The sequence below is a fragment of the Denticeps clupeoides genome, unplaced genomic scaffold (assembly GCF_900700375.1).
Source record: "Denticeps clupeoides unplaced genomic scaffold, fDenClu1.1, whole genome shotgun sequence".
Classification (NCBI taxonomy): domain Eukaryota; kingdom Metazoa; phylum Chordata; class Actinopteri; order Clupeiformes; family Denticipitidae; genus Denticeps; species Denticeps clupeoides.
The window spans coordinates 119119-130811 of NW_021630096.1; the positions used below are offsets into that span (position 1 = coordinate 119119).

The 11693-nt window shown below is 50.1% G+C and overlaps 2 protein-coding genes and 1 non-coding gene across 3 annotated transcripts; 1 reads left to right on the plus strand and 2 right to left on the minus strand.

Moving 5' to 3' along the window:
- Window positions 1–3118: 3118 nt before the first annotated feature.
- Window positions 3119–3202, minus strand: trnas-uga (transfer RNA serine (anticodon UGA)). The gene has a single exon. It is a non-coding gene; the product is annotated as a tRNA-Ser (tRNA).
- A 2432-nt stretch (window positions 3203–5634) lies between these two features.
- On the minus strand, window positions 5635–6662 carry LOC114783423 (neuritin-like protein). Its single transcript, XM_028968909.1, has 3 exons — window positions 6542–6662; window positions 6144–6282; window positions 5635–6060 (listed from the first exon to the last, which is right to left on the minus strand). Exons 1-3 carry the CDS (start codon window positions 6585–6587, stop codon window positions 5769–5771), a joined length of 477 nt encoding a protein of 158 aa, XP_028824742.1. The 5' UTR covers window positions 6588–6662; the 3' UTR covers window positions 5635–5768.
- A 485-nt stretch (window positions 6663–7147) lies between these two features.
- On the plus strand, window positions 7148–11662 carry LOC114783422 (conserved oligomeric Golgi complex subunit 4-like). The gene is made up of 19 exons (XM_028968908.1): window positions 7148–7503; window positions 7598–7680; window positions 7764–7878; window positions 7969–8143; window positions 8210–8403; window positions 8501–8606; window positions 8679–8836; window positions 8921–8979; window positions 9067–9200; window positions 9398–9516; window positions 9791–9957; window positions 10039–10201; window positions 10280–10342; window positions 10422–10538; window positions 10649–10741; window positions 10813–10896; window positions 10996–11097; window positions 11177–11305; window positions 11424–11662. Exons 1-19 carry the CDS (start codon window positions 7396–7398, stop codon window positions 11556–11558), a joined length of 2304 nt encoding a protein of 767 aa, XP_028824741.1. The 5' UTR covers window positions 7148–7395; the 3' UTR covers window positions 11559–11662.
- Window positions 11663–11693: the final 31 nt, after the last annotated feature.

Consider the following 11693-nt stretch of genomic DNA (forward strand, 5'->3'; position numbering starts at 1 on the left):
AAAGCCTGGTCTTGATCACAGTCAGCTTTCAAATTATAGACCGATATCCTACCTTCCGTTTATCTTAAATCTTAGAAAAAGTCGTAGCCCAGCAGCTGAGCGCATACCTAGACTGTAACAATATCCATGAAGTATATCAATCAGGATTTAGACCTCATCATAGCTCTGAGACAGCGCTGGTTAAAGTGGTTAATGACCTGCTGATCTGATCAGGGACGCATCTCGTGTCCTGCTTGATCGGAGTGCAGCGTTTGACACTATCGATCACGCTATTCTCCTTGCCAGGTTAGAGAATGTTATTGGGATTAAGGGAACAGCCCTTGAATGGTTCAGATCATATCTGACCAACCGATATCAGTTTGTGGACATCAAAGTAGAGTTTGGTGTTCCACAGGGTTCTGTCCTAGGTCCATTAGTTTTTTCTCTATACATGTTACCTTTAGGCGACGTCATCCGCAAACACAGTATTAGCTTTCATTGCTACGCTGACGACACACAGCTGTATCTGTCAGCAATGCCAGATCAGAGGCAGCAGCTGAACAAAATAAGAGAGTTGTCTGAAGGACATTAGACAGTGGATGCTCACCAACTTTCTCCTGTTAAACCCTGACAAGACAGAAGCTCTCGTACTTGGGCCTCAAGCAGTCAGGCATTAGCTGGCTGACTACATCATAACCCTGGATAGCCTTTCTATTTCACCAAGTATTGAAGTAAAGGATCTAGATGTCATCATTGATGCAGGTCTCTCATTCAATTCGCACGTAGATAATGTCACTAGGATAGCATTCTTTCACCTTAGAAATATTGCAAAAATAAGAAATATCATTTCAATGCATGATGCAGAAATGTTGGTCCATACCTTTATTACAACAAGGTTAGATTACTGCAACGCATTACTGTCTGGATGCTCTAGTAGGTGCATGTGTAAACTCCAACTAGTACAGAACGCTGCAGCCAGAGTTCTAACTAGAACTAGGAAACCCATCTAGAACCCATCAAATTTAGGATTTACTACAAAATGGAAATCTGGTGAACTGGTGCCAGAGGAAGAATGTCCACCTGAACATCAGCAAGACAAAGGAGTTAATTCTGCACTTCAGTACAAAGCAGGAGAAGACCTACCAGACCCCTGTCATTAACAGAAGCCCAGAGGAGAGAGTGGACAGCTTCCGTTACCTCTGTATCTACATCACGCAGGACCTATCATGGTCCTGTCACATCAACACCGTGGTGAAAAAGGCCCGGCAGCGTCTCTACCACCTCAGACGCCTGAGAGACTTCAGACTGCCCTCCAAGGTGCTCAGGAACTTCTATTCTTGCACCATAGAGAGCATCCTGACGGGAAATATCTCAACCTGGTTGAGATATGAGACAGGCGAGCCCTACAGAGGGTGGTTCGATCAGCTGAACGATTCATCCGTACCAAGCTCCCTGACCTTCAATGTCTCTGCTGCAATCAGGGAGAGTCCAACACAGAGAGAATGAGGAGGAGCTGTCCAAGCTCTCAACAACAACAGTACATAAAACTCCATAGAACTACACTTTCACTTTCAATAACTCTGGACACTTTGCACAAATCACTTTGCACAAATCACTTTGCACAATCTTTGCGCTTTTTTATCTCTGCTCATTTTACTTTTTTTTTATCTTATACATTGTCTTTCACTCATTTGCACACCTTCACCCTACCTGTTCCACATATTTTATGTTAAAGACGTAAAAGTGCAATATTTGCATATTGGTTCATTGTATACTTGCAACATTTGCAATACTGTGGTCTGTACAGTCGCAAAAAGCATTTCACTGCATATCATACCGTGTATGACTATGTATGTGACAAAAAAATTGGAATTTGAATTTGTTCTGCTCTGCAATTGTTGAGGCGTCTGTTGCAAGCTGTGGTCGCAAGGTGGCCGGTGCCAGTCATGGTGGTAACCCCCGTACCCACTGGTGAACATCAGAGGTTAGGGTAGTAGCCAGGCTGAAGATGGAGGCCTATGATCTTCTCAATCTCACCAATGTGCAATCCAAGGAGGAACCAGGGATACGTGGGTATACACTATCCAGTGTCAGGGGCAGAAGTTGCTGAGGTATTCAAACAGCTACACAGCGGCTGAGCCCCGGGGGTGGATGAGATCCGTCCTGGGTATCTATGGCTATGGATGTTGTAGGGCTGTCATATTTGACACATCTCTGCAACATTGCGTGGACATTAAGCGCAGTTCCCGTGGAGTAGCAGACTAGGGTTTGGTCCCCATTTTTAAGAAGGGGGACCAGAGGGTGTGTTCAAACTAATGGGGGATCACACTCCTCAGCCTCCCTGGAAAGGGATATCTCAATCTGAGATAGTTGAATCTCAGTTTGAGTAGCAATGTGGTTTTCATCCTGGCCGTGGAACTCTGGACAAGCTCTTTACCCTTGCCAGGGTGATGAGGGGGGCATATTAGTTTGCCCAACCAATCTACATGTGGTTTGTGGATTTGGAGAAGGATTATGACCATGTTCCCCAGGGAACCCTATGGGGGGCGCTCCAGGAGTATGGGGTGGATGGCCATTCAGTCCCTGTACCAGAGGAGCATGATCTTGGTCCGCATAGCCGGCAGTAAATCTGACCTGTTCTCGGTGAGGGTTGGACTCCGCCATGGCTGCCCTTTGTCACCGGTTCTGTTAATAAGCTATATGGACAGAATTTCTAAGCACAGCCGTGGTGTGGAGGGTGTCGAGTTTGGTGCAGGAGAATCTCGTCTCTGCTTTTTGCAGATGATGTGGTCCTCCTAGCTTCAACAGGCTCTGACTTTCAGCTCTTGCTGTGTAGGTTTGCAACCGAGTGTTAAGGAAGTGGCTCCGTAATCAAAAGGTTGGAATCCGCAGTAACAAGGTGCCACTGAGCAAGTGAAAGTGAAGTGATTGTCACTTGTGATACACAGCAGCACAGCACACAGTGCACACAGTGAAATTTGTCCTCTGCATTTAACCCATCACCCTGAGTGAGCAGTGGGCAGCCATGACAGGCGCCCGGGGAGCAGTGTGTGGGGACGGTGCTTTGCTCAACCGGCAACCTTCTGATTACCGCTTCCTTAACCGCTAGGCCACCACTGCCCCAAGTAGTTCCCTTTTCCGCTGCAAGCAGGGTTTGAACCTGGGCAGGGAGACCCCATTGGATTTCAAGTCCAACGCCTTAACCACTCGGCCATCGCAAAGCACCATCCCCACGGTGCATTTGTGGATCACAAAGTCCTGAAAAGTTTCATTAGAAGTACAAGCAACCTTGTGTAGCCAGTGAACCACCCCAAGGCAGCAGTGAGTAGGTAACTAAATACAGCTGCGAGTGGCCAGGCAGAGAGACACAGCTGCAAACAGTTAGATGGCATTGTTTAAAACAGGCATAGTCACGACCAGCTAAAAAAAAATCCTGGATGCTGAACAAAAACAGCAAAGATCGTCAGTATGTACTGCTATGCAACAAAAGTATTCTGATACAGATATGGGATTGTTTATATTGTATTCTTTATTTTTTTTAAGTTTGTATTTTCCTCGACCTCGTCTTCCTCCACTTATCTGGGTCCGATTCGTGGGAGCCTCTCCCCAGCTGCTCCAGCAGGACCCCAAGGCGTTCCCAGACCAGACTGGAGATAGAATTTCTCCAGCGTGTCCTGGGTCGACCCGGGGGCCTCCTGCTGGCAGGATGTGCCCGAAACACCTCCCAAGGGAGGCGTCCAGGAGGCATCAGGAGAGGAAGGCAGCAACTCACTCACACTGTTTACGGAAGATGGGGAGCTGCTGACGTTGACTGGGGTGGTGGAAGGATTACTTTGAGGAGCTCCTCAATCTCACCAATGTGCATTCCAAGGAGGAACCAGCGATGCCTCGGTATGGACTGTCCGGTCTCACGGGCAGAAGTTGTTGAGGTAGTCAAACAGCTACACAGCGGCGGAGTCCTGTGGGTGGACGTTAATCTGGCTACCTGCCTGCAGCATTTGGTCATGCGCTGCGATCCACCCAGAGCAGCCTCTGCCTTTCCCTCTCGGTCTTCTGACCAAACCACGTTGCGCTGTGATGATGCTGCACTGAGAAGACATTAACAGCGAGTGGACAAGCAGAGTGTGTACCAGGCTGACCAGCCAGAATAGAAAAGTCGAAGCAGTCCATCCAAATCGTCAGGCAAAGAGAGAAGTCCGTCAGCAGGCAGAGGTTCTGTTCCTGTGTAACCCATTCGTTCAAAAGTTGGGGGACTTGAGCGGGGTCAGGAACTGGGAAATCCACGGACAAACCAGGGTCCACCATATGGAGGATGTGTTTTAATCTGTGCTTCTCTGTGGGAGTCCCACTGCCCCCTGCTGATTCGGAGGTCTCACAGGCATCATGAAAGAAATATTTACAATTAAGAAGCTGCCTTGGAAATGGACTTTCAGGGGTTCTCTGTGTGCCTGCTGAACACCACAGAACGTGTTTCTTCTATAGAACCTTTATCCTGTTACTGATGGACTTGTGCAAGAATCTCCAAAAGGCAAAATGATATTGTGAGGAAATCTTAATTTTTTTGTTCCTAATTCTTCATTACACTTTTCATTAAATATCAATAAGTTGCTACAGTACTGAAGCCTGATTTCACTCGTATCCCCACTAACACAATCAGAATCAACCGGATGAATATAAATACATGTGGGGACTGAGTAGGCAGTGTATGAGTAGCTGTGAGGTGTGTGTGCGCGTAGAAACGTCTGTATCAGGCCATTCAGCATACTGACGATATCCTGGACCTGAATTTCCTCCATGTCTTTACACATCACATCCGCCGGCCTTCCTGCAGCCTCTGTAGCATCACCTCATAACCAGAATTATCAGTCAAGTCAGAGCCCTAAAACACACATACACATATCATCATGGTTTTTATCTCAGTTTGAGACATTTATTTTCAGAAAAGAAACTGAGTGCACACTGATATGAGGAAGCTGAACCTTTTCTAGAACACATTCACCTCTCAAATCAGGAAATGTCCTGAGATGAGTTCATCTCTCTGAACCAGACCGACCAATAGGGAGTGTCACTTAAAAACCAGAAACTGAGTTATTATAAAATAAATTCTGGTGTTCCCAACCCCTGACCATCCACATGATATAAACAGAAATGTGAATCATCAGACCAGGAGTGCTTCTTCCATTACTCCGTAGTCCAGTTCCACTTCTTTTTAGAAGGTTCTGGTGGTGGACGCAAGTCAGCATGGACACCCTGACCAGTCTGCAGCAACACAGACCTTATGCTGCAGATCAGACCACATGACATAATCTTTAGTCCTCAGGATCTGATGGTCACGAGAAACAGTGATGTTATACAAGATATTCTATAAAACAAAAACTACATAACTGTAGATGTGACCACAGACTGGCCCCATGTCACCAGATGACTTCCTGGAGGAGGAGCTTCTAAAGTGAAGAACTGGTTTCCAGCTTTTACCAGACGCCCTTACTCAGTAGGCTACTACCAGCCATGATCTGTGTAGAGAGATGGAACGTGGGAGTGGAGAAGGTTCAGGTTCAGTGATAATGGCACAATGTAGTAATTACACTCTTCATGAATTTATTTTGGAATAATATATCTGTGTGTGGAGGATTAATAAAGTGGAGAATTCTCACATTTTCACTTGTAGGATTTTTATTTTCATGCATCATCCTCCTTTAATTGCAACACATTCAAAATCCAATAAACAAATGCAGTAGAACTGAGAAGACCATCACACACACACACAACAGCACATGGAGGGGGCAAAGCTACACTCTGAGCAGAAGCAGTGAACAAATGCATGATGGGAGGAGCCGCACAAAGGGGCTGGGATTCTTTTTAGGGGCGTGTCCTTTCAGAGACTCCTGATTGGTCTGGTCAGTGCTGGGCAGGCTCTGGGGGATGATGGTGGCTGTTGATTGGTTGGAGCAAGTCTCATATAGGTTTCCAGAAAACTGGCCCTGACGAGACTCCGCCTTCAGCGACTCCCACACCTGTGCTGCATCACCGCGGCAACCAGACAGTACCTCATTCACACACACCTGGAACTCGTCCCAGGACCTAAACACACACACACACACACACACACAGAGCACATGATGAGCACGGGCTGTACTTTGTGTGTGTGTGAGTGAGAGTTGTACCTGCAGACTGATCGGATGTCCTGAGTCTGTGTGTTGGAGCTCAGCTTGTCTCCCAGCAGCAGCAGACACTGAGCGAAGCCCTTGTAGACGGAGCCACAGGGTGGAGTCACAGCCGCCGCCCGCACCGACACCAACAGCCCTGAGGGGCGGGGCAGAGTCCACTGTCAATGTTCCTCATAAATTATACCTGTCTGTCTAACGTGCGCAACAATGTACACACACACACACACACACACACACACACTTCTTCATATGAATCTGAATTCAAATGTCTTGTGTACAAATAAACATATATTAAAAGTAACAATGAAAAGTTGTGACAGATGTGTGGTTAGCATCAATTAAAGCAATAAATCCTCAAAACCAGTTGTGTGTGTGTGTGTGTGTGTGTCACTCACCTACACAAACTAGAAGTAGTGGAATCACCAGGCAAGGACAAGACATCCTGTTTCAGTGCTGCAGGACACAAAATGTCCACACTGACAGGGAGAGTGTGTGGGGGGTGGGTGAGGGATGATGTTTGACGGCATTAGATTAGAGGATTAGAGAAATATCTAACAACGGCAAATATCCCACAACTCTGTGCGTCAGCGCGTGTTTGCGTGTATTGGGGGTCATTTGTGCTTTTGGTTTCTGACATTTTATTTTTGACACGTATAACAAGTATCTATACAATAGTGAGCAAAATGACCCACAACACACAGACAGAAGGAGGTTGTGTAAGTTTGATTGACAGGTCGGGATTATGTCATTGCGTAAATCTAGAGGCAGATTAAAGTGGTGACCCCAAACTTGCCGCACACACACACACACACACACACACACACACTTTGAAATGTCAGAGTCCACATTAATGAGGAGGATTGTTTTCTGGGTACAGATTTACATTTACAGCATTTACCAGACGCCCTTATGCAGAGCGCTTTATAGTCAGTAGTGACAGGGACAGTCCCCCCCTGGAGACACTCAGAAGTAGTGGTTAAGTGTCCTGCTCAGGGACACGATGGTAGTAAGTGGGGCTTCTGGTTAATAGGCGAGTGTGTTACCCGCCAGGCTACTACCACCCTGACAGCAAAGGCTGGGAGATTTTTACCCAAGATTCTCTATGTTGTATCTTTTTGTTAAATTGAGATGGTTTTTGTTTTTATAAAATGTATTTTTCTTCCCATGATTACGCTGTACCCAGCCACGTGACGTCAGACGCAGCGTTGTGCGGAAGTGACGTGGCGGGTTCGCGGGAGAGAGACGCGCGATGGCGGATCCCGGTTCCGCGGGTTCTTCCGTCCGCACGGACGTGATCGAGGCGCTGACGGACCTGGAGGAGCTGGAGCGGGTTTATACGCAGCTGTGTAGTGAAGAGGTAGAGAGCCCAACACACACACACACACACACACACACACACGCAGAGCCGCCGTCAGCCAGCGGGGGCGCTGTGGTGACTGTCGCTGCTCCAGACACAGGTGGAGGTGGAGCTGCAGGCGCTGGTGGAGAAGCAGGGCGGCGTGGAGAGCAAGATGCAGCTGCTGCAGAGGATGGGGTGAGCGGGGCGGGGCTCCGAGGTGCGTGGGCGGGGCTCCGAGGTGCGGGCGTCTGATTGGCTGTCGTGTCGGCGTCCGTCAGGCCGAACCTGCAGCTGATTGAAGGAGACGCGGCGCAGCTTGGCGGGATGATCAGCTTCACCTGCAGCCTGGCGGAGAACGTCAGCAGCAAGGTCCGCCAGCTGGACCTCACCAAGGTAGGAGGCGGAGCGGCGCATCTCGGGCGGAGCGCGTGGAGGTGTGTGTGTGTGTGTGTGTGTGTGTCTGACGTGTGTGTGTGTGCGTAGAAACGTCTGTATCAGGCCATTCAGCGTACTGACGATATCCTGGACCTGAAGTTCTGTACTGATGGGGTCCAGACCGCCCTGAGAAATAACGACTACGAGCAAGCAGCCGCCCACATCCACAGATACCTGTCTCTCGACCAATCAGTGATCGAGCTGAGCAGGCAGGGAGGGGAAGGTAGGCGGCCGCCGGCCCAACGCTCGCACCTCTGCTGACCCGCAGCTGACCGGTATTTCCCATCAGGCAGCGGGGTGGAGGCCAGCCTGGCCCTGCTGCAGGAGGCGGAGCTTCAGCTGAAGGCCCTGGTTACGAAGCGTCTCGAGGAGGCGGTGTCGGCGGGGGACCTGCCCCAGGTGGAGCGCTTCTTCAAGATCCTCCCGCTACTGGGCCTTCATGAGCAGGGGCTCGCTCACTTCGCCCACTACCTCTGCGGCCAGGTGTGTGTGTGTGTGTGTGTGTGTGTGTGTGTGTGTGTGTGTGTGTGTGTGCGTGTCCGTCCCTCCGTCCTGTAACGTGTTTTGATTGGTTCCTCAGTTGGCCAGTAAGGCTGAAGAGAACCTGCTGTTGGCTGTTGGTTCTGATCTGGGTGAGAGAAGAGCTGCAGTAATATTTGCAGACACACTCACACTGCTGCTGGAAGGTAAACACACACACACACACACACACAGTGCTGAACCTGTAATGGTTGTGTAATTGTTGTGTGTGTGTGTAGGCATCGCTCGCATTGTGGAGACCCATCAGCCCATAGTGGAAACGTACTACGGCCCAGGCCGCCTCTACACACTCCTCACACACCTACAGACCGAATGTGACCGGCAGGCGCAGAGCGTGGTGGACCGATTCATGCAGCAGAGAGACTACCTGAACAAGGTGGGGGGGGTGTGTAAGCCTTGAAAGACCAGTGACTGGGTGTTGTGTGTGTGTGACGGTGTGTGTGTGTGTGTGTGTGTGTAGTTCCAGGTGGTGCAGGGCAGTATGCTGAGGTCCGTATCTACAGAGAAAATGGAGGCGAGGTGCTGGACGACCTGAACTCACCTGATCCTCATATCACAGCTGTTGGTGTGGAGATGTTGCTGATGTGTGTGTGTGTGTGTGTTTAGGGAGCTGGACCCGGTCTTGTCTGAAGTGACATTGATGAACTCCAGAGCTGAACTCTACTTGCGGTTTCTACGGCGACGCATCATGGCTGATTTTGAGGTGGCGGACGCCACATCTGCAGGGAGCGTCGTTCAGGGTGACGTTGTGTGTGTGTGTGTGTGTGCGCGCAGTGCCTGTTGAAGGAGTGTGTGTGTGTGTGTGTGTGTGTGTGTGTGTACAGAGCATCAGCAGTGTGTGCAGCGCCTGTTGAAGGAGTGTGTGTGTGTGTGTGTGTGTGTGTTTTCTGTAGTGCTTTATCTGGACGTGTGTGTGTGTGTGTGTGTGTGTGTACAGAGCATCAGCAGTGTGTGCAGCGCCTGTTGAAGGAGTGTGAGCTGAGTTGTCGTATGCAGGAGCTGATTGGCTACTACGTTCCTATGGAGGAGTACTACATGAGGGAAACTATTAACAAGGTACACACACAGGTGGCTCGGGGTTATAGTGTTGCTGTTTGTGGTGGTAGACCTAGCGGGTAACACACTCGCCTATGAACCAGAAGACCCGGGTTCGAATCCCACTTACTACCATTGTGTCCCTGAGCAGGACACTTAACCCTAAATTGCTCCAGGGGGGGGACTGTCCCTGTAACTACTGATTGTAAGTCACTCTGGATAAGGACGTCTGGTAAAGGCTGTAAATGTAAAATGTTTGTGGACTGTGTGTGTGTGTGTGTGTGTGTTTGTTCAGGCGGTCGCCATGGACACCTGGGAGGCGGGTCAGCTGACCTCCAGCATGGTGGACGACACCTTCTACATCGTGAAGAAGTGCATCAGCCGCGCCCTCAGCAGCAGCTCGTCTGACTGTCTGTGTGCAATGATTAACCACGCGACCAGTGTGTTGGAGACTGATTTCAGGTGCTCACTCGCACACCCACACACACACACACACACACACACCCCGTAAAATCATCCAGGTCTAACAGTCAGCGTGTGTAGGGAGGTTCTGGTTGCTCGGTTACGGGTCGGTTACCCCGGCAGCACGCTGGCTGACCTGCAGAGGGGCGTCAGCAGCGCCGTGAGTCTGATGCAGAGCAGCTTACAACACGGCAAAATACACACACACATCGACAGCCAGGAGCAGGCGAAACACGCCTATCTGGTGAGTACACACACGCACACGCGCGATACGGAGCAGTTAATGTCACGAGGGGACTGATGCGCCGCCTGGTGTGTACAGGTCACTCTGAACAACGTGGACGTCTGCAGCGAGAACATCAGCACTCTGAAGAAAAGCCTGGAGGTGCAACACACACACACACACACAGTCATGGCCACGGTGTGTGTGTGTAGAGTGTTTAATCTGTCCTCGTCCTCCACAGAGCGACTGTTCCAAGTTGTTCAGTCAGGGGGCGGGGTCTGACCAGGCCCAGGCCAAGATTGACAGCTGTCTGTCTGATCTGGTCAACACGTCCAGCAAATTTAAAGATCTTCTGCAGGTAAGGTGTGTGTGAGTGTGGGCGTGGCTGATGCACTTCTTCACCGTGTGTGTGTGTGTGTGTGTGTGTCTGTGAGAGACGTGCATTTGATTGGTTTGTTGTGTTGGTAGGAGGGGCTTTTAGAGCTGAACAACTCTGCCATCAAGCCGCAGGTTAAACCCTGGATCAGCAACTTCCTGTCGGTCTCTCACAACATCGAAGAGGTGACGCGCGCACACACACACACACACACGGAGACCGCAGCACGTGAAGCAGGGTGTCCCGTGTTTTGTAGGAGGAGTTTTCGGATTATGAAGCGAACGACCCCTGGGTTCAGCAGCTCATTGTCCAGTTGGAGCAGCTCATGGTCGAGTTCAAGGTAGGAACCTGACCTGGAACCTCACACTCATCAGCTAGAAATGGGAATGTGGCGTCAGGACGGGACATTGTTCACCCGCTTCCTGTCCCCTCCCCGCAGGTGGCGCTGTCTCCCGTCATCTACGACACTCTGACCAGCCTGATGACTAATCTCATTACCACGGAGATGGAGAAGACCGTCTTCAAGTGCACCTTCAGCAGAGTTCGTATCAAGCACACACGCTCCGGTGGCGTTGTGGCACGGCGTGACCTTTCACCTGTCTGCCTGTCTGTCCCCACAGCTGGGGGGGCTGCAGTTTGACAAGGAGCTGCGCTCCCTGGTGGCATATCTGTCTTCCGTCACGTCCTGGACCATCAGAGACAAATTTGCGCGGCTCACACAGATGGCGACGATCCTGAACCTGGAGAGGGTAAAAAAAAAACAACAAAAACCACACTCACACGGAGATGCTTCCATGTCGGATGCGTTCGACTGGTTTAATGTCACCGTTCAGGCGAGGAATGCTGACTGGGATGCTGTGTGTGTAGGTTACTGAAATCCTGGATTACTGGGGACCAAACTCCGCCCCCCTCACCTGGCGCCTGACCCCTGCAGAGGTGCGACAGGTGCTGGCTCTCAGAGTGGACTTCCGCAGCGAAGACATCAAGAGGCTGCGCTTGTAACACACACATGCACGCACGCGCACACACGGCCACATTCTACGACAGATGATGCTGCGAAAGTATGGTTGTGTATGGTTGCTTTTCCATTAAAACTCTCAACGCTGCTGAGTGTCTGAGTGTAAATACATGTCCAAG

Coding starts and splice junctions, on each gene's coding strand:
- LOC114783423 (XM_028968909.1), bottom strand. CDS start 6,587: ATGTCTTGTCCTTGCCTGGTGATTCCACTACTTCTAGTTTGTGTAG. Junction 6,283..6,541: donor ACTACTTCTAGTTTGTGTAG/GTGAGTGACACA, acceptor CCCGCCCCTCAG/GGCTGTTGGTGTCGGTGCGG. Junction 6,061..6,143: donor GACATCCGATCAGTCTGCAG/GTACAACTCTCA, acceptor GTGTGTGTTTAG/GTCCTGGGACGAGTTCCAGG.
- LOC114783422 (XM_028968908.1), top strand. CDS start 7,396: ATGGCGGATCCCGGTTCCGCGGGTTCTTCCGTCCGCACGGACGTGATC. Junction 7,504..7,597: donor CGCAGCTGTGTAGTGAAGAG/GTAGAGAGCCCA, acceptor TCGCTGCTCCAG/ACACAGGTGGAGGTGGAGCT. Junction 11,098..11,176: donor TCAAGTGCACCTTCAGCAGA/GTTCGTATCAAG, acceptor CTGTCCCCACAG/CTGGGGGGGCTGCAGTTTGA.